The sequence below is a fragment of the Takifugu rubripes genome, chromosome 17, assembly GCF_901000725.2.
Source record: "Takifugu rubripes chromosome 17, fTakRub1.2, whole genome shotgun sequence".
NCBI classification, from domain to species: Eukaryota; Metazoa; Chordata; class Actinopteri; order Tetraodontiformes; family Tetraodontidae; genus Takifugu; species Takifugu rubripes.
Genome location: NC_042301.1, coordinates 1075729 through 1099797, shown reverse-complemented (window position 1 = coordinate 1099797; position 24069 = coordinate 1075729). Strand labels below are relative to the sequence as shown.

The window sequence follows — 24069 nt, the reverse complement described above, 5'->3', positions numbered from 1 at the left end:
GAAGGGCTTTTATCAGCTTCTGAGTTGGAAGTCTTTGAGGGGCTTCTCAGAAGCCGAGCATCTCTCCCATTGTTCTATTTCCATCCCTCGCTCTGCTGCTGTCAGATGTAGGATTACAAAAGGCCTCCTGCCCCCCCCCCCCCCCCCCCCCCCCGCACCCTCCCCCCGCACCCCTCTTCTTCACTCGTATCCCGCCCTGTTTCCCCGACGTTCCAACGTCAGAAGAGCGCACAACCCAGTTAAATATGCTCAGAATCCTTCGCAACTCTTCTCACCACAATTGAATTCAAGTGAAGGAGTGAGACTGGAGAGACGAGGTCATGAAGATGTTGTGTTTACACGCCACAGTCAGGAGACATCCTAACACACACACACACACACACACGCACACACACACACACACAGATATCTGAGACAATAACAGGCCCGCCTGCAGGCCTGCACCTGTTCCCAGGTGATGGCCCATGTCACGTCTCTGCTACAGGAGCCTCTACTCAACCTCCTCTCCTTCTATTACCTGGGAATTTTCCCTTATCTTGGTCTTCCTGCCTCTGCCTTGGCCCCTTGGCCCTTCTTTCTTGACTTCTCCCTCCTGTCCCCTCGACTTCCCTGCACCCCCTACGGGCCCTTCAGGTTCCAGCAACTCCAGGTTTCAGTGCAAAGAGCAGGAAAACGAGGACATATTGAGCCTTTCCTCCCACACAGCCTGCAGGTGTACTGGAAATCCCTTTATTTCAGCTCCGTGCAGCACAGATCACCTTTGATTATTGATCCATGTCGCCAAACTCTACTAAGTCCACGCTGAGTCAGCGACACTGTCGGACAGTCTCATATGCACCAAATCTTGTTTGCAGTCTGTGGAGTATCAATATTTAGCTTCTTTAGCTTCGGGTCTGTCGATTGCACGCCCAGTAACATGTGCTAGCTCGTGCAAAACTGCGCGGGCCAATGGAGCTGTTCAGCCTGTGTTTGCTAACGATGGGAGTGAGTTCATAAATCCAACACTCGGACTTCAGCTGCAGTTCCATATCAGCCAAAGAGATAAGCAAACTTCTTTGGCAGGATCCTCCCTCGCCAGGTCATCCAGGGGCCTACGGGGCATTTCAGGGTTAGGTACCTTGCTCAAGGGTACGTCGGCATTGCTCTGAAGGGTCCTGGCGCTGCCCCAGATGAGCTAACGCGGTGCATTTATTTAATATGTAAAAGCAACATTTTTGGTGAAAAAGGGTCTCACACACGTGAACTCACACCCAGAAAACTTGATTAACCAGAGCAGATTCAAACCTGTGGGTCTTCAGCCCCAGTGCATGTTCAACTGCGTGTTGGAGTGTGTGTGTGTGTGTGTGTAGGTGTGTAGGTGTGTAGGTGTGTAGGTGTGTGTGAGCAGAATAAAGGTATCATTGTTAGCTGCAGGTGTGCGCTTGTGCCAGGCAGGCTTCAGCGGAAGATCTGGAGAACAATGAGTCTCTGTCCCAGCACACACCTGAGTCAGAGAGGGGAGGTGAGAGGGCCCGATGGCAGGGAGATTACCCCAGGCTTCATTATAGCTGGGGGGGCTGGAGGAGGAGGGGGCTAAATACCACCAAGAGTGTGTGTGTGTGTGTGGTGTGTGTGTGTGTGTGTGTGTGTGTGTGTGTGTTACAGCTAGTGGAAGCTCACATGACCAGCAGGTTAGTTTAATGTGAGCAGGAAGCATGAAGAAGCTAAATTAGCTTTGTGTGCAGGTCTCTAACCCTGGTACCTGTTACTTCCTGTTTCCTGTTTTTCCTGCTATCACCGATCTGATTGGTGATTGACAGATATTGTTCCAGCAGGAATCCATGAGGTGGGAATTCTGAGGTTTTCGGGATTCCCTCTTTCATCCTGCTTCATCGGTGAGATGTTCCGTGATCACTGAAATATCTCCCCACTCTTCTATATGTGTGTAATGTCTTCTTTTCACAGCTTCTCCAAGGTTTTTCATCAAAACATCAGTGAAATAGCCGAATATTTTCCAGAGGTGCGGTTTGAAGCTAATTTCAGGGTGTCAAGGGTCAGAAAAACAGATTTCACATTAAAGTAATTGACTAAGTAATTGGCCAATATGTCTGGATTCCATGAGTCCAGTGCAGCTGTATCACATGTTCCCCGTCGTGACCACGTGGCTGCACGTGCACTGTGCACCGTGCACAAACATGACACATTAGGGTTCTTATACCCGTCACACCAGCAGTCGGGACAATTAAATACAATAAACAGACCCAAACTAAATCAAATATAATACAAAATCTAGTCACCTGTGAATGAAGCAACATGATGAATGAGCGATGAATTTCAAGTGGATCCAGAGCTGAGCCTTGCGGACACCCGGGCCCCCGACGGGAGCTCCGAGCGTCTCCTGAAGACGTTAAGATCTTACAACAGCGATGAACCACAGCACATTTATTATTTTAAATCTATATTCAGGAGTGTAAAAACGTACGCGCTGGCTAACCGGGTGTGTGCTGATGGTCATGTTGAAATCCCAGTAACGGGAGAAAAGGAGGGGAAAAAAATGGCGACAACGTGACGAAAAACTTCCCGTTTCGGCTCCTCCAACATGAAACACAAATGTGATGTAAATGACAGCTTTGATTCTGATTAATGTATCCAGGCTATAAGGTGCAGGGAATGAAAGGAGCTTCTTCTCCTGCCTATAAAGCGTTATGATGCACCTTTACAGGACAGTGGACCCCCTGCGTGAGGATAATAGGAAGAAATTGTTTTGCTATGAGATGAATTGATAAAAGGAAATGTAGCGTTTTTTTCAAAGCCTTTGGTGTCCAACAGCCTCCACGCGCTCCAGCTGGGCTGCGTGAGAGAGGGAAATAGTGCCGCGCTAATTGAGTGATGGCTGATTGTCGAAGCGTTCATCTTTGATGTTTTTCGCTGTTTTTTCCCCCATTCAGATGTAAATGAAGTGTCAACAAAGTTTCAGATGCTTTTGTGAGGAAGTTGGATTTGAAGAGTTCTCTGGATTCGCATCTGTGTTTTTACCACACGGAGAATTTCATTTACCGTATTTTCCGTAATATAAGTGGCACCTTTTTCATAGGCTGGTGCGACTTATACTCCGGATAAACTGGAACTAATGTGAGTCAGCAAACAGGAAGTTCCGCTCTGTCTACTTCCGGAGTGGCGGAATCATTCAAAAGTGACACCGAGGACGAACTTTTGAACGGATTTAGTGATTTGGAGTGAGATTGCGAGTGATTAATTAAAGTAAGGTGACCTTTTTTTTTATGCCACATTTACGTAAAAACTGTTTATTATGCTACATTAAGACTGGACAACTTTTCTGTTCATGTTTATTTTCCTGTAGCTGAATAACCTTCATTTTGTTTAGCATATCTTACACCTATTCAGCCTGTTCTCTATTATTTTATTAATGTCATAACCTGCCTTCCAAGACAAAATGTCTGTTTTTGATCTAGTATTTTGTAAATCAAATTACTGTTAAAGAAATGCGACTTATAGTCCGGAAAATATGGTAAGCTACATGCTAATTAAGTGAACGTGCACGTACATGTCAAAGTTGTCCACAGGCACATTGGAAATGTGTCCATATTTACTGAAGGATACAGTTAATCCCTGTAAGAGGAAGTAAAGGTGACTACAGCTGTCAGACAGATTTGCAATGGTTTAATTGTGGGTCAGTAAATTATGACACTAAATTATGAGCTCATTTATTGTCCCTGCCGTGTTATTCCAAGTCAAGAAGTTCCCGTTTGCCTTTTCCGTCCAGGAATGTTACATTTGTAAGTACTTTAGAAGATGAAGAGGAAACATTCCGAGAGATTCATCCACCAAAACTCTAATAGCAACATTTAAAATGTGGTTTTCCTGCACGTCAGGAGGATTTCTGACTGAACTCCAGCGGGGATGATGACAACCATGATCTGGAACCCAAAGCAGCAGCTCGTCCCCCAACAGAGGAAACGGGGGGAGAGATGCTGGTGATGGGAATTGGGAAGTTCGGTTGGGTTTGATCCTCGTCCTCGTCAGCGGAATGTTGGTGCTGTCATCCACGGAACAAAGTAAGACAGTCGCCTCTTTATGGCTACAGAAGAAATTAGAGTGGCTAAATATTCTAATTGGTCGTTACTGTAGCAGCAGCTTCTAATCAATAGTGTTCCTGTTTTCTTCTGTGTTCACCTTGATTAATCAGGACCTGCGGCAATTAGACCGGAACAGATCAAGATTCCCCGTTAATGATTGTTTTGATTGGAATAGAAAAGGGGAATTTTGGGACGTTTTCTAAACGGAGAATAGAATGGTGTCAGACCTGCCATTAGACATTTATAGACAGTTTAGCACATTATTAAAGCATTTTAAAAGTGAAATAACTCAATAAATGTTAAACAAGACCAAATTTAGCATATTAGCATAGATGGGTGAGCGCTGGAGGAGCACGAGAAGGGATGGATGGAGGGAGGGAGGGAGGGAGGGATGGATGGATGAGGTGGATGGAGGATGGATGGGTGAGGGAGGGAAGGATGGATGGGGAGGGGATGGAGGGATGGATGATGGAATGGATGGGGAGGGAGGGAAGGATGGATGGGGAGGAGATGGATGGATGGATGGATGGATGGATGGAGGGATGGATGGATGGGGAGGGATGGAGGGATGATGGATGGGATGGATGGGGAGGGAGGGAAGGATGGATGGGGAGGGGATGGATGGGAGGGAGGGAGGGATGGATGGATGGATGGATGGGGAGGGATGGAATGGAGGAAGGGAGGGCTGGCTGGGGAGGGGTGATGGGGGAGGACAGGGATGAAGGGAGGGATGGATGGGGAGTGATGGATGGGGGGAGGGAGGGAGGATGGATGGATGGATGGATGGGGAGGGAGGGAGGGGATGGATGGGGAGGAGGGAGGGGAGGGAGGGATGGATGGATGGATGGGGGGGAGGGATGGATGGGGGGAGGGAGGGATGGATGGATGGCTGGATGATGGGGAGGAGGGATGGATGGGGAGGGATGGATGGTGGGGATGAAGGGAGGGATGGATGGATGGATGGATGAGGGGAGGGATGGATGATGGGGAGGGATGAATGGATGGGGAGGGATGGATGAAGGGAGGGAGGGAGGGATGGATGAAGGGAGGAGGGAGGGATGGATGAATGGATGGATGGATGGATGTCACTGTTATGGTGAAAGAGAGCATGTGATGGGTGTGGGGGGGGGTTTAACGTCATGTTGCTCAACCAGCGGGGACGCGCCACGTTTAACCGTTGTTGCCGTGTGTTGTTGATGAACAGCAACAAGGTAAAACAGGGCGGCCGTCGCCATGGCAGCATCAAGCAGAACCGGACCGGACCCTGGAGATGTTGCTGTTAATAAGGGAGGAACCCTGTGTTGGGTGGGTCATAACTAGCCCTAACCCTAACTGAACTAGCTGTGGTGGCTCTTAACTCGTGCCCTAACAGAGAGGAAGGAAGGAAAAAACCAACCCAGAGGAGCAGAGATGGAAGCGGAGATCAGGTTCCAGCCCTCGTCGTGGAGGAGAAGCTCCGTTCTTGAAGCCGGTGTTGACAGGACAGCAGGAGAACGGGGGGGGGATGGTGGGGGGGTGGGGAGGGAATGGGGGGTGGGGGGGCGCTTTGATGAGACATAACAATATTCCAAATCCCCGACCGCCTCTTATTTTAAGTTACTGAGGACGCTAAAAAAGGGAAGTTCTTCCCAAGTCGCTCAGAAGCTGCTGCGCTTTAGGTGAAGGGAGGAGGGAATGAGGGAGCACGAAGTGGGGGGGGGGGGTGTTGGGGGGGGGGGGGGATATAATGTTTATGCATTAGATTTTCAAAGCGCTTTTTTTCCTGCAAGGAAATTCAGATTCAAAGGTGTGCTTCTTGCAGGAAGATCTGAGGGATTCTTCTCCCTCTCCCTGTTATTGCTAGACTAACAAAGTCTCTCTGTAGCTTAGCCAGGACTTTGTATGCACGCGCTAACTAGCATGAATCGGCCCGCGTAGCTACAGCACGCCAACACGCTCACGTGCTAACGCTATATTTTACATATAATATTTTCTACGCTCACGCTACACATTTGACATCAAAGCGCTAAAGTCAACTTCAGCTAGCCTGTCGAATGCTACCGTTACCTGGCAGGAAGCGCACGCGCCGCCCACCAGCAATGGCGCGGCGCTCCCAGCGGGGGGCTCCCAGCGGCGCTCGTCCCGAACTAATCGGAGGGATATTAGCCGGGACTTCTTCTAAGTGGAACTTTGAATTCCAAAGTTGGGAGCGCTTTGAAAGGGAGGAGAGGAAGTGCGTGCGTGGAGAGTTGCTGAGCGCAGCGCACTCGTAGATTTGTGTGATTAAAAATTCAAATGAGCACCGTTAGAATCAACGGGATCTTTGAGGCTCCTTAATGAGGCTGATAGATGAAGTTTAAACATTCGGAGCGCCACCATGGAGGAAGAGGGAGGCTGAGGAAAACGGGAAAGATTTGGGGCTTTGATGCCACGATATCACCGTGGGCACGGCGGGCGGGATGGGGCCGCCGCGCTCTGGGATCCGGAGCGTTCGCAACGCTCCCCCAGACGCCACTTCCAGCGATCCCGCTCCGGCAGGCCGGGACACACCGAGCCGGAGCGGGAGAGGAGCCGGAGCGGGAAGGAGGAGCCGGAGCGGGAAGGAGGAGCCGGGAGCGGAAGGAGGAGCCGGAGCGGGAAGCAGGGAAAGAAGGTTCAAAGATGAGGGAACAATGGGGAAGGTGGGGAGGAAGTTCCCTGTCCACCCCCTTCAATCACACACACACACACAACACACACACACACACCCACACACACACACAGTTTTGTACCCCTCTCTCTCTCTCTCACACCACACACACACACACACACAGTTTGTACCCCTCTCTCTCTCTCTCACACACACACACACACACAGCTTGTACCCCTCTCTCTCTCTCACACACACACACACACAGCTTGTACCCCTCTCTCTCTCAACACACACACACACACACAGCTTTTACCCCTCTCTCTCTCTCTCTCACACACACACACACAGCTTGTACCCCTCTCTCTCACACACACACACACACACACACACAGCTTGTACCCCCCTCTCTCTCTCACACACACACACACACACACACACAGCTTGTACCCCTCTCTCTCCACACGCACACACACACACACACACACACAGCTTGTACCCCTCTCTCTGGAAATGATTTGTAAATGTCTTTTTTACACTCTCTCTTCCTCCTTTTTTAATATTTTTACAGCCTTTGAACTTCTCCTCTACTCTGTCGTTACACAAAGGTCCGTTTTCATCCCCACATGAGGTAATTTAGCTCCACAACTCCGACTTAGTGGAGGAAATTTCATTCTTTTTCTTTTTATGTCAGGTCTAATTAATGAATCGACACTTTTCCTTCTCCAGCTCAGCCAGATGTGGTGAGTGTGTGTGTGAGTGTGAGTGTGAGTGTGTGTGTGAGTGTGAGTGTGTGTGAGTGTGTGTGTGTGTGAGTTTGGCCACAGGTATGAAAGGGAAAACCTTCCATTTTAGTATCAGTGTGTTGGGAAATGGGATTGATGTTGGAAACTGGACCGGATGCAGCAGCTGCTCCTCAGGCCGGTTCTGCAGGCCTTTCCGATGTCGGGGAGATCAGGATAACGCACACACACGCACACACACACACACACACACACACACACACACACACACACCCACGCACACACACACACACTCTTCTCTGACCCAGAAAAGCAGCAGTTGCTCCCAGAATCAAAGATTCAGTTTTCCAGTGACCAGGAAATGTGAGCGGTCCAAACTGGAGAATTTGGGGAATTTACTCTGTGTGTGTGTGTGTGTGTGTGTGTGGTATGTGACTGTGTGTGTGTGTGTATGTTAGGGGGAGGTTCCTCGACAGCTGGGGGCCGACTCTGGTTCCACCTGTCAGAACCCTCCAACAAAGCAGCAGCTGAAGTATGAAAGTGGATGTAAATTCGACTGATTTTCACACAAAAGGAGAAGAGAAGCGGCAGTGGAGGCGTTCGCCGATCAAAGGTGTCGTCGGGAGGCCGAATCGTTCACCTGGAAACGGGAAAACGTTCCTCTCCAGCTCTGGTGTCGCACATCGACCCATCGAAAATGATGCTTCTGTTTTCCTGTTTAGGTGATGAAGGAAATGCTTTGATCCCTGATGAAAGGAGCCTTTATGGGCGGGGCTGCTGGGGGTGGTGAGGGGTCAGGTGATCAGAGGCCGGTCTTCTCTGGACGCCTCCCGTGACCTCCGCTGCTGTTGTCGGCCATTATGGCGGCGGAACGCCTCAGCAGAGGCTGCCTCTTTGTATCCGCTCTCCATATGGTGTCGCACTATATTTGAGCCTCCCAACCAACTCCAACCTGCCACTTTGGAGCGTGAGCGACCTATTAGAGCTAATGTGTGTCTTCCTTCGCCGGAGACCGCCCGCGGGTTCCGGAGGCTTCTCTTGTTCGCCGTGACGCAGCCTCACGCTGGGTTGTTGTGCCCATCTGTGGCAGCTGAGTCTTAATAGAACCTCCTGCCTGCCGCGCGTCCTCTCTGCACCGCCCCACCCGCTGCTCGTCTGTCTCCAGAGTGCCGTAATTTACTGTCACGCAACTTCTCAAACCGGCCGCCACACGGCGAGGAGGGGCGGGGCGGAGGGGGGGGGGGGGCGGCTCGGTGTCAGAATGGTGCAGGAAAAAGGCTCCTGGATAACGGAGGTGGGGAAGAAGTGTTTGCACGGCCGCAAACACACAGCGGCGGGCCTGTCTTTGTTTAGGCGCTCGCTAAAAAAACGAGAAAGTGTGTGTGTGTGTGTGTGTGTGTGTGTGGGTGGGGGGGGGTGCTAGGTGGTTGTCAACGGTTGAAGCTGCACCTGCACCGTGCAACCAGGCTTTGATCACCTGTCGGGTGAAATTCCACCGCTGGATTACTCTGTGTGTGTGTGTGTGTGTGTGTGTGTGTGTGTGTGTGCGTGTTGCGTGTGTGTGCGTGTGTGTGAGAGAGAGAGGGGGTATTGTCCCTCAGTGTGACCTCAGACGCTTGTATCCATTGTGGTTATTTGCCTCCTTGTTTTGCCCCCGTGGGCAGATACTCTGAGGGCAGCGGCTGCGGAGCTCCGCCCTCCTTCTGAGGCCCATACATGGTGGAGGGTGGGTGCGTGAGTCGGGGCATCCAGACCAGTGGGCAACACTGGGGCAGCAGCTTCAGGGCAACATGGGGGGGCTCCGTCTCTGTCACCCGGTGCAGTCAAAGTGTGTGTGTGTGTGTGTGTGTGTGTGTCCATGGTCACCGTCACACACCTCAGTCATGCTGTGTGAACCATCAGCACCATCTCAGACCTTCTCTCCATCTCACCAGAACATCCGAGTTCTGTTAGTGAGGCCAAGGTAACACCTACCGTGGAAGCCCCACCCACCATGGAAGCCCCACCCACCGTGGAAGCCCCACCTACTGTGGAAGCCCCACCTACTGTGGAAGCCCCACCTACCGCGGAAGCCCCACCCACCATGGAAGCCCCTCCTACTGTGGAAGCCCCACCTACTGTGGAAGCCCCACCTACCGCGGAAGCCCCACCCACCGTGAAAGCCACACCCACCATGGAAGCCCCACCTACTGTGGAAGCCCCACCCACTGCGGAAGCCCCACCTACCGCGGAAGCCCCACCTACCGTGGAAGCCCCCACCCGCCCTGGAAGCCCCACCCACTGTGGAAGCCCCACCCACCTTGGAAGCCCCACCCACACGCCGGTGCTTTGGATGGTGGGAGCGACCTTGAGCGAAGCACCAGGAATTCCCTCACTTGGCAGCTGGCTTCCAGCTCCAGCCGTGACGGATGGTGTCCCAGTGCTGTCAGGGATGTTTGGGAAGGGAACTCCTGGCACGCTAATCTGAGCTAAACTAAGCTTCCTAGCATGTCCGAGGACGTGTTGACAGTCGCGCTACCAGTTGTTCCGCTCTCCGCTGGTGGTTCTGGAAGATGAAAGGGACCAAAGAATTCCCTGGTTGCCAGGGGGACTGCCCCGGCAACCTGCCCCGGCAACCTGCCCCGGCAACCGGGCAATTTATATTATAATATACTATGTTATATTATGAATTTGGGGGTTTTAAAATCAAATGATCTTAAATGGAATTTAAAACCTTTAATTAGTTCATTTGGCTCAGATGCAGGGGGCAAATTAAATGTGAAGTATTTCCTTCAAAGGTAAATGTTGGAGGGTGTTTTTAGAAGTTTTGTGAGCTACAGGTGGTTGAAGAGCAGCAGCAGCAGAAGCTTTAGATGCAGGTGTGAATTTAGGATGTGTGTTTTCATGTAGTTTCTGATTGGAAAGGTGGATTTTAAAGTCATTAAACATTAATACAAATCAGTACAAATGTACTTCGTCGGCTTGTCCAGCAGATGGCAGTAATCCCTCTGTTTGCTTTAGAATAATTATGACAATAAAGCCTAAAAGGAAGATGTTAAAGACTTTAGAGGAAACAGCTAAAAACTCTCCGCTCAGGCTGCTCGTTAGTGGTTAATCAGCACTAAACTCAGCAGCAGCAGCGCAACAACAGTTACAATGAGTTTGGTCATGAAATCCCATCAAACCTCCTGTTGTTGTTGCTGCTCTCACCTGCACGTGTGTGTGTGTGTGTGTGTGTGTGTGTGTGTGTGTGTGTGAGAGAGTGTGTGTACATCAGTGCGGTAACCTCCTGCCCTTGCCTTACTTTCATGGGAACCTGTGCTCAGCTAATCCTCCTTTTGGCCACAGAGGCCTCCTCCAAACAAATATCCAGCTGTTAAGACCCTGCGCTCCTCAAGTGGGCTCCTGGCTCTCTTTGCCAGGCTTTGGCCAAAACCCTCCCTCCTTTCTTCTCTCTTTTTCTTACATGCTCCACATAAAACAGCTCCCCACCATGAGGCAAATCCCTTCGCCTCTGCCTCTTTTCTTCCAGGAGTAAGAGGAGGAGAGAGGAATGAGGTGGAGATAAGCCGAGCAGCGGGAGGCTGTCAGGTGGGAGAACTGAAGACGACCCGTTGGGAAGCCGGGATGAGTCCGGACGGTGCCCTCTGCTGCAGGGGTCGTTGGAAGGAGAGGATCAGGACGCAGACCGTGGTTCTTCATGGGCTCCTGATCACGTTGCCCACGTCTCTCCAGATCCCTCCCTTCGCCTCCCCACGGCGCCGCGTGGAGGAACCAGAATTGCGATCGTGAATTTCCTCCCAATGAAGGTTCAGCCTGACTGGAATAAGTGAGAAGTTCATCTGAATCCACCCAAAAACTGGGAGCGGGGTTCCACAACCTGGGTTCCCCCCGTGGGGATCCAGCACACATCCGCAGCTCCGGGCTTTAGAGCTCGGGGGGGAGGGGGGGGGACCTGATGCTGCCTCAGGACCTTCTCCACCTTCTCACCCATCCCAGCAGCTCCACTTCCTGAATCTACCTGCGACTTGTTTCACCTGTCAACATTATTTGGTGGAAAATGTCTTTTTACCTTCACAGTCAAAGGATTAAGGTGTGTGTGTGTTTGAGTGTGTGTGTGTGTGTGTGTGTGTTGTGTGTGTGTGTGTGTGTGTTTAGGCCGGCTTAATTACATCCAGTGGGATTGAGTGTGAGGGAGCGACATGCGAAGGTGCTTCATCATGAGAGGCTCCTCTACAGTAAACACCCGGTGGTTTAGCGGCTCCATGATCACACCTCCAACACTTGGAATCACTGACGTTCCTCTCCAGAGATGTTCCCCTGCACACGCCGCAGGTGCTCGAGCGATTTCAGAAACAATGAACGCGAGCTGGAAAACGAGACTTTGACACCCTTGAGCGTTAAGATAAGTGATGATTCCTTCCCTCAGAACGCGCGCCGCCTGCTCTTCTAACTCTTAAACTCGTTCTTCTTGAGAGAACCTGGTTGTCACACTTGGTTTTTATCACATTTCAGACGTTTCGGCAGCAAAACTCATCGTCACTGGCTTTAATATTTATTTGTACTCAAAGGTTCCTTCTCGCTCAGGTCTTGAGAGCTCACATGTGAAGCGTTGTGCTTTATGTTTCGTCGTAATAATTAACATGTCTTAAAATGCCACCACTGTTATCTGAGTATTCTGCTAGAAGCTGAATTATAACTGAACTTTCTCCAACGGCAGACAGAATTCACATGACAGAGTTTTAGTTTCCACTACAGCGCCCCCTGCTAGGGTGCAGTTCACACCTTTACCACGGGGGGTGGTGCTATTGTCACGCATAGATCCCTCGAATGTAAATAGAAAGTAAAGAGAATCTCTTTCCATGCACAGGACAAACGCGTTTCTTGGGTATTTCCTCTGAAATGTAATTTTTAAGGAAGATCAAATCAGATCAAATAAAACAAACAAAAAATAAATATACACATTGTCACCTGTGTCTACCCCCGTGCTGATTTAACTGGTTAAATATCAGTGTTGCTGAAGAAGCGTGTGTGTGTGTGGGGGGGGGGGTTGAACAGATGCACAGCCAAAACCACATCCTCTGCAACACGTCACTCAACTGATCTCAGCAGATCAGCGGGGGCGAACGCTTGTTCCAGCGTCACTATCTGACAGAGGTTGAACCATCTTGATGAGCAGTTAATGATTCAGACAGGCAGACTGGGCATAAGATGGAGGTCTCAGCATTTATAGCGTGTGTGATGGGACTGAAAACAGGCGCACAGACAGTAAAGCGCCTCTGCTATATCAGAGATGCTCTCCTCGAATGTGTAAAAGTGCTACTTTGCTCTGCTGGTTTTATCCAGTATTACAGGAAGTCAGTGCTGGGCCGTCAGGGCCTGCAAGGCCTTCTCTGCTGGCCTAAAATATCTGAATCACAGACTGATGTTAATTATATTTTTAAATATAATTTGTCCATAAATATGTATTAAATAATTCCATATGTATTAAATAATTCCAAATGGTCTGTCTGCTTCCTTTCATTGCCAGCCCCCTGGTTGCGCTGCTTCCAGACGTGTATTTTCATATTCAAGCATTTAACCAATCACATTTCAGCCACTATCTGTTGCCAGGGTCAGAGAAATCTGCCTGGAGGCCTTCACAATCAGTTCTGCAGGCCCTGTAGCATTAACAAAATGTCGATCAAACTGTTGCTTCGACCAATCAGATTGTGATGTTGGCGACCCCGAGGCCCTCTAGCAGGCGTAGGAAACGTCAGCGTATCCACACGCTTTGATTGGACAGTCAGAGAGTGCACGAGCCAGAGCTAGCAAACTGCATCTGTACCGAGCTGCACAGGCAAAGATATTGTTGTGTTGATTTAATAGTGGTTTTGTCAACCCACAATGGCTGAAGTAGGAGAAGAAATGGATTTAGATTTACTGTCAAAGCCATTTTCAAGACGGACTTTCCAAGAAAAGCTGGACATCGTAAGCAAGGTCGGGCAACTCCGAAGCTAGCAAGCCTGTCGCAACCGGGAAAAGGACTGTCCGCCACTTTCAGTCCACTAACGACCAAGGCAGCAACGAGGCATCAAAGCACTGCCGGACACTTACAAGCAACGGTGCTTTCCAAAACTTTTGGGTTGCAGAGTGGATCTACAGCGGAGCGAGCAAGTGGGCAGGGAAACGGAGCTCCGCAACGAAAAGGTGGAGAAAAATAGGGAAATCTTAAAAAGACTGATAGACTGTGGCGGTTTGGCGGTGACCATCCCCGTGTCTCCTGCTTCTGTTGAACGGACATTCTCAGCCCTAAAGCGAATTAAAACTTATGCCAGAAATATCAGGATTTTTGGTGAGTAAAATCAAAAATCCTGATTATTATACTAAAATATTGCTATATTCCTAAATAATTTAGCGTGTTGGGGAGGGTCAGTGTGGGGATTTCCCAGCATGCTTTGTGGCAGTGTGTCTGTGGGTTCAGGTTGGTGTTAACCCTGTTTCTGTTCGTTGTAAATGTTATCTTTTGCAACTTTCAATGTTAGTGTTCTATTTTATTGAGTTCTGGTTGTTGATGTATTTAATTACTGTTTAATTACTGGTTGCACTTGCACACCATAAGACAGGTTATGTGTGTGATTGAAGACCTCCCTTCGTTCATGTGTCTACAGTTCCGTGTTTAATAAGGTGACGCTCTAAACTGGCAGAAGTCTGAGTTCTTCCTAAAACCCCTAACTCGCCACAATGATACTGCAATTTTATCAGGTTATTTTTGATGCTTTTTTAATGTGTGTCGCAGTTGTACCTTCAGTGGAAGTTTTACAGCCATAAAATGGTTATTGAGGGTGGATTGATGTCAGACGAGCACTACTGAAGGCCTAGGTGTGAAATGCACGGCCCTCCACTGCAGGAAGTGCATTTGTTACACTGTCTAGAAAGGCTGGGCACAGTTTGCTGCTTTTATCTACTTTTATCTGTTTATCGGCACCGTTTTTTTGTGCTTTATTTCCCACAGAATCAACGTGATTGTGGAGTTTGTGGCCCAACGATTGCAGAGAAACAGGCTTGGCTGCGTTAAAACAAGGACAGAAACCAGTGATGACACCCACCCAAACGTGTCTTTGCTGATGCTTTATTAGCGATTCGAAGCAGGAAGCTGAGGGAGGCGAGTCATTAAGGAGCTCGCACGCTTTGCAATGCGGGTGAAGCCAAGATTAGAGGTGCTGCAGTTTGCTCTTGGGCCGGTTGTCTTGCTCCCCCAGGAGGACCCCGTTCCTGGTGTAAAAGACCTCTTTGAGAGACGGACTCATGGAGGCTGGGATGTATTCTTGGCAACCGATTCCCCCCGAGGCTCGGAGCACACTCGGCCGTGTAGGAGAAGGAAGAACGTGCCGTGATTCAACATGCAGCTGTTTGCTCTGCTTTCCCGCTGTGCAGCTCAAACGAGCATTCGCCGAGAAGATCGCTGTTCCAGTACTGGTCCTCATCGTACACTCTGAAGCGGAGTTTGTTGGCCATGGACATTGTGATTGGTCCAAACTCAAACGTCTCCCCCCACACTGGGTTGTCGTTGTTGGAAATGATGTTTGTGCGTTTGACCACGTTGCCGTATGTCACCTCCACCGAGCCGTCCGTCTGGGACCACCTGTCTCCGTACAGGTTTTGAGCATACAGGCGGAACACCTTCAGTGTTGCGAGCCCTTTACCGTTGGGACAGCAGTTGGACTTGATGTGGGAGCTGCTGTTGCACACACAGGCACAAGGGTCCCTCTTGTTGGACCGGTGCCCAAATCTGACATCTTTCCGAGCATTTAGTGGCGATGGCGTTGTTCTTGATGTACTGCTCCACCTCTGCCTTCAGTCCTTTCACGGCGGGATGAGGAGCAGGCAGCACCATGTGGAGGGGGTGGAGGTCGTACTGGACCACGTCGGGTAACGTTTTCGCGACTTCAACCAGTTGTCGTAGACGGACGGGTGGACTGCCCTTCGAACAGAACATCGGTGCCGTCGATGCTCCCTCCCCGTGACCCTCCGTGTGGCGCTCATTAACATGCTGCCTGTAATTTTGGGAGTGGACCTAATTTCTTTTTTTGGGCTTTGCAATGTTTCCGTCATGGCTTTGATTCTGACCGAAGCTGCCCAAAACTGGCCGACGGGGCTTCGACTGACAAGGCAATCGCTGACTTCCGTTGTTGAACAGGCCGTCTGATGGCGGGCCTCGCAGGTCTTGATGGATTGGTGGACGGACCTTTATTGAACCCCCCAAAGCCACTTTTGGTATGATATAATGCGTCCGTATGTGTGTCGAATCAGCGCGCGGTGGGTTTACTGCTGCGCACTTCCATGCGAGTTATTGAGGAGGGAGTTGACCACTGAGAGGAACTCGGCGTTCAGCAGAGGTTTCTTGGACATTCCTGTAGCTGTGAAGAACGACGGACACAAACGGACAAGTTACACAAGCTGCTGCAGTCCCACCGAATCAAACGTGGCTCGATGACATCACGGCGTGGAGCAGGTGCGGCACAAAGAAGGTCAGAACAGAGGGTAGGAAAGGCTGGGGAGAGCCAGGCTGGGGGACCCAGCACTGCCCCAACCAAGCTGAAGAAAGAGGAAGGAAAGAGCTTTTAACCCCCAGCAGGTTGGACAAACTGTGCTGTCACATATTAAAGAAGAGACCAAAGGGAGACCAAAGAAGAGAGACCAAAGAAAAGACCAAAGGGAGACCAAGAGAGACCAAAGAAAAGACCAAGGGAGACCAAGAAAAGACCAAAGGGAGACCAAAGGGAGAGCAAAGAAGAGACCAAAGGGAGACCAAAGAAGAGACCAAAGAAGAGACCAAAGGGGAGACCAAAGAAAGACCAAAGGGAGACCAAAGAAGAGACCAAAGAAAAGACTCACCGGTAGACCTTGCACTGGATGGACTGGCGGGGAGAAGGAAGTAGCGTCTTGTTTGGCTTCTGCATGCGAAGGCTGATTCTCTGGAGTGCTTCCTCCGAGGCCAACACCAACAGAGGCTCCGGCAGGCAAAGGAATTTCCAGGCCAACTTTCCAGTTGTTGGAAACACTGGAGGCGGAGTCGTTCACGAGAGGCCTCGGCGCTGTCGTATACAGCATGCTGTCCCACTTCAGGCTGCACTGGGGCAAGATTCTCCAGTCCACCACAGAAACCGGCACCTCTGAACCTCCCGATTCATGTACCTGTTCCTGTAGAGTCTGCAGGAGCCGTTGGCGGCGGTCTTCCACGTTTCGGTTTGTCGATGACAAAAGCGGCCTTTGCGTTCCATTGTGACGACATCAAAGCCTTCTCCGCCCAGATTATATCCTGGCACGAAATGGGCCTTTGCACATTCTGTTGGTGTTCCAATGTAGCCAACCAAGGAGGACGCGGCAGGAGAAGCTTGGACGCAGCTCAGTAGGAAGAGATGGCCACATGATCATCTGGAGGGAGAGAAGGTGAAAATTCCGGACCACAAACAGGAATACTGGGTGAGAAAGGATCCGTGAGGATTTACCCTGAGTGCTGTCAGCAGCTTCTGCTGCGGAGCCCCAGGATCTGACCCTTTATATGTTCTGAATCAGGAATTGAAACCTTGTGGGATTCCTTTGCATTTAATTGTTCTTAGTATTTAACATTTGGTGTTGCATCTTAGTGTGTCTCTAAACACCTAAACACGGCTCACACCCCGTGTATGGTTGTGAAGGGGAGATGGCACAGTTAACATCGGCTGCATAAGTCAAGCTTTAATTCCAACTATACAGCATCATTAATCATGAGAATTATTCGGATAAGTCCACACCAGCACAAACCAGATGTGCTTCTATCTCTGGCTGCAGGAGCTTCTGGCAGAAGAACCACAGGAAGAACCACCAGTGGAAACCAAGAACTGGTGATGCTGTCAAGTTTATGGAGACTGTCCAGATCTGAACGTTGTGCAATAATAACGGGACATAACGACGAGAAGGATTAGAGGTGGAAGCTATTCCTGATGTTTGGAGTCAATGGCTGGAGCAACGTCCTTGAAGGCTTCGCTCCTCGTGACCTTTGGGGATTTCTAATGTTTTAAAGCCTTTGTGAGCGCGATTATGCAGCAAAAGTGAAGCGCCGACTCATCGTTTGGCTGCAGCAGAGGAGACAAGTTGCTCTTGATGTTGCCTCTTTTCCATGGGGGAATTCTGGGATGCACGGTATGCTAATAGTGTCCACGGCCCGTCGTGCACGGAGCTGTTGGGGGGGGAGCATGACTCAGCACATTTATACAGACGAGGGTCATCAGGGGCTCCACCCTCTTTATTATTAGTTTATTACCCTTTTTACTTTAAATGTTAGTGTTCTAGTTATTTTGTTCTGGTTGTTGATTGTATTTAATTACTGTTAATTACTGGTTGCACTTGCACACCATAAGACAGGTTATGTGTGTGATTGAAGACCTCCCTTCGTTTCATGTGTCTACAGTTCCGTTGTTTAATAAGGTGACGCTCTAAACTGGCAGAAGTCTGAGTTCTTCCTAAAACCCTAACTCGCCACAATGATATTGCAATTTATCAGGTTATTTTTGATTGCTTTTTTAATGTGTGTCGCAGTTGTACCTTCAGTGGAAGTTTTACAGCCATAAATGGTTATTGAGGGTTGGATTGATTCAGTACGAGCACTACTGAAGGCCTAGGTATGAAAGCATGGCCCTCCACTGCAGGAAGTGCATTTGTTACACTGTCTAGAAAGGCTGGGCACAGTTTGCTGCTTTTATCTACTTTTATCTGTTTATCGGCACCGTTTTTGTGCTTTATTCCCACAGAATCAACGTGATTGTGGGAGTTTGTGGCCCAACGATTGCAGAAACAGGTTGGCTGCAGTTAAAACAAGGACAGAAACCGTGATGACACCCACCCAAACGTTTTGTCTTTTGCTGATGCTTTATTAGCGATTCGAAGCAGGAAGCTGAGGGAGGCGAGTCATTAAGGAGCTCGCACGCTTTGCAATGCGGTGAAGCCAAGATTAGAGGTGCTGCAGTTTGCTCTTGGGCCGGTTGTCTTGCTCCCCCAGGAGGACCCCGTTCCTGGTGTAAAAGACCTCTTTGAGAGACGGACTCATGGAGGCTGGGATGTATTCTTGGCACCGATTCCCCCGAGGCTCGGAGCACACTCGGCCGTGTAGGAGAAGAAGAACGTGCCGTGATTCAACATGCAGCTGTTGCTCTGCTTTCCGCTGTGCAGCTCAAACGAGCATTCGCCGAGAAGATCGCTGTTCCAGTACTGGTCCTCATCGTACACTCTGAAGCGGAGTTTGTTGGCCATGGACATTGTGATTGGTCCAAACTCAAACGTCTCCCCCCACACGGGGTTGTCGTTGTTGGAAATGATGTTTGTGCGTTTGACCACGTTGCCGTATGTCACCTCCACCGAGCCGTCCGTCTGGGACCACCTGTCTCCGTACAGGTTTTGAGCATACAGGCGGAACACCTTCAGTGTTGCGAGCCCTTTACCGTTGGGACAGCAGTTGGACTTGATGTGGGAGCTGCTGTTGCACACACAGGCACAAGGGTCCCTCTTGTTGGACCGGTGCCCAATCTGACATCTTTCCGAGCATTTAGTGGCGATGGCGTTGTTCTTGATGTACTGCTCCACCTCTGCCTTCAGTCCTTTCACAGCGGGATGAGGAGCAGGCAGCACCATGTGGAGGGGGTGGAGGTCGTACTGGACCACGTCGGTAACGTTTTCAGCGACTTCAACCAGTTGCTGTAGACGGACGGGTTGGACTGCCCTTCGAACAGAACATCGGTGCCGTCGATGCTCCCCCCCGTGACCTCCGTGTGGCGCTCATTAAACATGCTCCTGTAATTTTGGGAGTGGCCTAATTTCTTTTTTTGGGCTTTGCAATGTTCAGTCATGGCTTTGATTCTGACCGAAGCTGCAAAACTGGCCAGGCTTCGACTGACAAGCAATCGCTGACTTCCGTTGTTGACAGGCCGTTGATGGCGGCCTCGCAGGTCTTGATGGAGGTGACGGCCTTTATTGAACCCCCCAAAGCCACTTTGGTGATATAATGCGTCCCGTAGGTGTCGATCAGCGCGCGGGTACTGCTGCGCACTTCCATGCGAGTATTGAGGGAGGGAGTTGACCACTGAGAGGAACTCGGCGTTCAGCAGAGGTTTCTTGGACATCCTGTAGCTGTGAAGAACGACGACACAAACGACAAGTTACACAAACTGCTGCAGTCCCACCGAATCAACCGTGGCTCGATGACATCACGGCGTGGAGCAGGTGCGGCACAAAGAAGGTCAGAACAGAGGGTAGGAAAGGCTGGGGAGAGCCAGGCTGGGGGACCCAGCACTGCCCCAACCAAGCTGAAGAAAGAGGAAAGAGCTTTAACCCCCAGCAGGTGGACAAAACTGTGCTGTCACATATTAAAGAAGAGACCAAAGGGAGACCAAAGAAGAGACCAAAGGGAGACCAAAGAAGAGACCAAAGAAAAGACCAAAGGGAGACCAAGAAAAGACCAAAGGGAGACCAAAGGGAGACCAAAGGGAGAGCAAAGAAGAGACCAAAGGGAGACCAAAGAAGGACCAAAGAAGAGACCAAAGAGACCAAGAAGAGACCAAAGAAGAGACCAAAGGGAGACCAAAGAAAAGACCAAAGGGAGACCAAAGAAGAGACCAAAGAAAAGATCAAAGGGAGACCAAAGAAGAGACCAAAGAAAAGACTCACCGGTAGACCTTGCACTGGATGGACTGGCGGGAGAAGGAGTAGCGGTCTTGTTTGGACTTCTGCATGCCGAAGGCTGATTCTCTGGAGTGGCTTCCTCCGAGGCCAACACCAACAGAGGCTCCGGCAGGCAAAGGAATTTCCAGGCCACTTTCCAGTTGTTGGAAACACTGGAGGCGGAGTCGTTCACGAGAGCCTCGGCGCTGTCGTACAGCATGCTGTCCACCTTCAGGCTGCACTGGGCAAGATTCTCCAGTCCACCACAGAAACCGGCACCTTCTGAACCTCCCGATTCATGTACCTGTTCCTGTAGAGTCTGCAGGAGCCGTTGGCGGCGGTCTTCCACGTTTCGGTGTCGATGACAAAAGCGCCTTTGCGTTCCATTGTGACGACATCAAAGCCTTCTCCGCCCAGATTATATCCTGGCACGAAATGGGCCTTTGCACATTCTGTTGGTGTTCCAATGTAGCCAACCAAGGAGGACGCGGCAGGAGAAGCTTGGACGCAGCTCAGTAGGAAGAGAGGCCACATGATCATCTGGAGGGAGAGAAGGTGAAAATTCCGGACCACAAACAGGAATACTGGGTGAGAAAGGATCCGTGAGGGATTTACCCTGAGTGCTGTCAGCAGCTTCTGCTGCGGAGCCCCAGGATCTGACCCCTTATATGTTCTGAATCAGGAATTGAAACCTTGTGGGATTCCTTTGCATTTAATGTTCTTAGTATTTAACATTTGGTGTTGCATCTTAGTGTGCCTCTAACACCTAAACACGGCTCACACCCCGTGATGGTGTGAAGGGGAGATGGCACAGTAACATCGGCTGCATAAGTCAAGCTTTAATTCCAACTATACAGCATCATTAATCATGAGAATTATGAGGATAAGTCCACACCAGCACAAACCAGATGTGCTTCTATCTCTGGCTGCAGGAGCTTCTGGCAGAAGAACCACAGGAAGAACCACCAGTGGAACCAAGAACTGGTGATGCTGTCAAGTTTAATGGAGACTGTCCAGATCTGAACGTTGTGCAATAATAACGGGACATAACGAGAGAAGGATTAGAGGTGAAAGCTATTCCTGATGTTTGGAGTCAAGGCTGGAGCAACGTCCTTGAAGGCTTCGCTCCTCGTGACCTTTGGGGATTTCTAATGTTTTAAAGCCTTTGTGAGCGCGATTATGCAGCAAAAGTGAAGCGCCGACTCATCGTTTGGCTGCAGCAGAGGAGACAAGTTGCTCTTGATGTTGCCTCTTTTCCATGGGGGAATTCTGGGATGCACGTATGCTAATAGTGTCCACGGCCCGTCGTGCACGGAGCTGTGGGGGGGGAGCATGACTCAGCACATTTATACAGACGAGGGTCATCAGGGGCTCCACCCTCTTTATTATTAGTTTATTACCTTTTTACTTTAAATGTTAGTGTTCTATTTATTTTGTTCTGGTTGTTGATGTATTTAATTACTGTTTAATTACTGGTTGCACTTGCACACCATAAGACAGGTTATGTGTGTGATTGAAGACCTCCCTTCGTTCATGTGTCTACAGTTCCGTGTTTAATAAGGTGACGCTTTAAGTTGGCAGAAGTCTGTCTGAGTTCTTCTGCAACCTAAAACCCTAACTCGCCACAATGATATTGCAATTTTATCAGGTTATTTTTGATGCTTTTTTAATGTGTGTCGCAGTTGTACCTTCAGTGGAAGTTTTACAGCCATAAAATGGTTATTGAGGGTTGGATTGATTCAGACGAGCACTACTGAAGGCCTAGGTATGAAATGCATGGCCCTCCACTGCAGGAAGTGCATTTGTTACACTGTCTAGAAAGGCTGGGCACAGTTTGCTGCTTTTATCTACTTTTATCTGTTTATCGGCACCGTTTTTGTGCTTTATTTCCCACAGAATCAACGTGATTGTGGAGTTTGTGGCCCAACGATTGCAGAAACAGGCTTTGGCTGCGTTAAAACAAGGACAGAAACCAGTGATGACACCCACCCAAACGTGTCTTTGCTGATGCTTTATTAGCGATTCGAAGCAGGAAGCTGAGGGAGGCGAGTCATTAAGGAGCTCGCACGCTTTGCAATGCGGTGAAGCCAGATTAGAGGTGCTGCAGTTTGCTCTTGGGCCGGTTGTCTTGCTCCCCCAGGAGGACCCCCGTTCCTGGTGTAAAAGACCTCTTTGAGAGACGGACTCATGGAGGCTGGGATGTATTCTTGGCACCGATTCCCCCCGAGGCTCGGAGCACACTCGGCCGTGTAGGAGAAGAAGAACGTGCCGTGATTCAACATGCAGCTGTTGCTCTGCTTTCCGCTGTGCAGCTCAAACGAGCATTCGCCGAGAAGATCGCTGTTCCAGTACTGGTCCTCATCGTACACTCTGAAGCGGAGTTTGTTGGCCATGGACATTGTGATTGGTCCAAACTCAAACGTCTCCCCCCACACGGGGTTGTCGTTGTTGGAAATGATGTTTGTGCGTTTGACCACGTTGCCGTATGTCACCTCCACCGAGCCGTCCGTCTGGGACCACCTGTCTCCGTACAGGTTTTGAGCATACAGGCGGAACACCTTCAGTGTTGCGAGCCCTTTACCGTTGGGACAGCAGTTGGACTTGATGTGGGAGCTGCTGTTGCACACACAGGCACAAGGGTCCCTCTTGTTGGACCGGTGCCCAATCTGACATCTTTCCGAGCATTTAGTGGCGATGGCGTTGTTCTTGATGTACTGCTCCACCTCTGCCTTCAGTCCTTTCACGGCGGGATGAGGAGCAGGCAGCACCATGTGGAGGGGGTGGAGGTCGTACTGGACCACGTCGGGTAACGTTTTCAGCGACTTCAACCAGTTGTCGTAGACGGACGGGTTGGACTGCCCTTCGAACAGAACATCGGTGCCGTCGATGCTCCCCCCCGTGACCTCCGTGTGGCGCTCATTAAACATGCTCCTGTAATTTTGGGAGTGGCCTAATTTCTTTTTTTGGGCTTTGCAATGTTCAGTCATGGCTTTGATTCTGACCGAAGCTGCAAAACTGGCCGAGGCTTCGACTGACAAGCAATCGCTGACTTCCGTTGTTGACAGGCCGTTGATGGCGGCCCTCGCAGGTCTTGATGGAGGTGACGGCCTTTATTGAACCCCCAAAGCCACTTTGGTGATATAATGCGTCCCGTAGGTGTCGATCAGCGCGCGGTACTGCTGCGCACTTCCATGCGAGTATTGAGGGAGGGAGTTGACCGCTGAGAGGAACTCGGCGTTCAGCAGAGGTTTCTTGGACATCCTGTAGCTGTGAAGAACGACGACACAAACGACAAGTTACACAAGCTGCTGCAGTCCCACCGAATCAACCGTGGCTCGATGACATCACGGCGTGGAGCAGGTGCGGCACAAAGAAGGTCAGAACAGAGGGTAGGAAAGGCTGGGGAGAGCCAGGCTGGGGGACCCAGCACTGCCCCAACCAAGCTGAAGAAAGAGGAAAGAGCTTTAACCCCCAGCAGGTGGACAAAACTGTGCTGTCACATATCAAAGCAGAGACCAAAGGGAGACCAAAGAAAAGACCAAAGGGAGACCAAAGAAAAGACCAAAGGGAGACCAAAGGGAGAGCAAAGAAGAGACCAAAGAAGAGACCAAAGGGAGACCAAAGAAGAGACCAAAGAAGAGACCAAAGAAGAGACCAAAGAAAAGATCAAAGGGAGACCAAAGAAGAGACCAAAGAAAAGACTCACCGGTAGACCCTTGCACTGGATGGACTGGCGGGAGAAGGAGTAGCGGTCTTGTTTGGACTTCTGCATGCCGAAGGCTGATTCTCTGGAGTGGCTTCCTCCGAGGCCAACACCAACAGAGGCTCCGGCAGGCAAAGGAATTTCCAGGCCACCTTTCCAGTTGTTGGAAACACTGGAGGCGGAGTCATTCACGAGAGCCTCGGCGCTGTCGTACAGCATGCTGTCCACCTTCAGGCTGCACCGGGGGAAGATTCTCCAGTCCACCACAGAAACCGGCACCTTCTG

The 24069-nt window shown here is 50.3% G+C and overlaps 1 protein-coding gene and 3 pseudogenes across 1 annotated transcript in view; all 4 read right to left on the bottom strand.

Annotated features, from left to right (window-relative positions):
* Nucleotides 1-14501: 14501 nt before the first annotated feature.
* LOC101071557 (perforin-1-like) lies at nt 14502-16801 on the bottom strand (annotated as a pseudogene).
* A 1483-nt stretch (nt 16802-18284) lies between these two features.
* On the bottom strand, nt 18285-20706 carry LOC105418260 (perforin-1-like; annotated as a pseudogene).
* Nucleotides 20707-22096: 1390 nt separating this feature from the next.
* Nucleotides 22097-23549, bottom strand: LOC115253239 (perforin-1-like; annotated as a pseudogene).
* Nucleotides 23459-24069, bottom strand: part of LOC115253238 (perforin-1-like) — a 912-nt gene continuing 301 nt past the window's right edge. Inside the window, exons 2-3 of the mRNA XM_029850595.1 lie at nt 23701-24069; nt 23459-23524 (exon numbers count right to left, since the gene is read on the bottom strand). Of these exons, the coding sequence (XP_029706455.1) occupies nt 23459-23524; nt 23701-24069 (435 nt within the window). The remainder of the gene's footprint in view (nt 23525-23700) is intronic.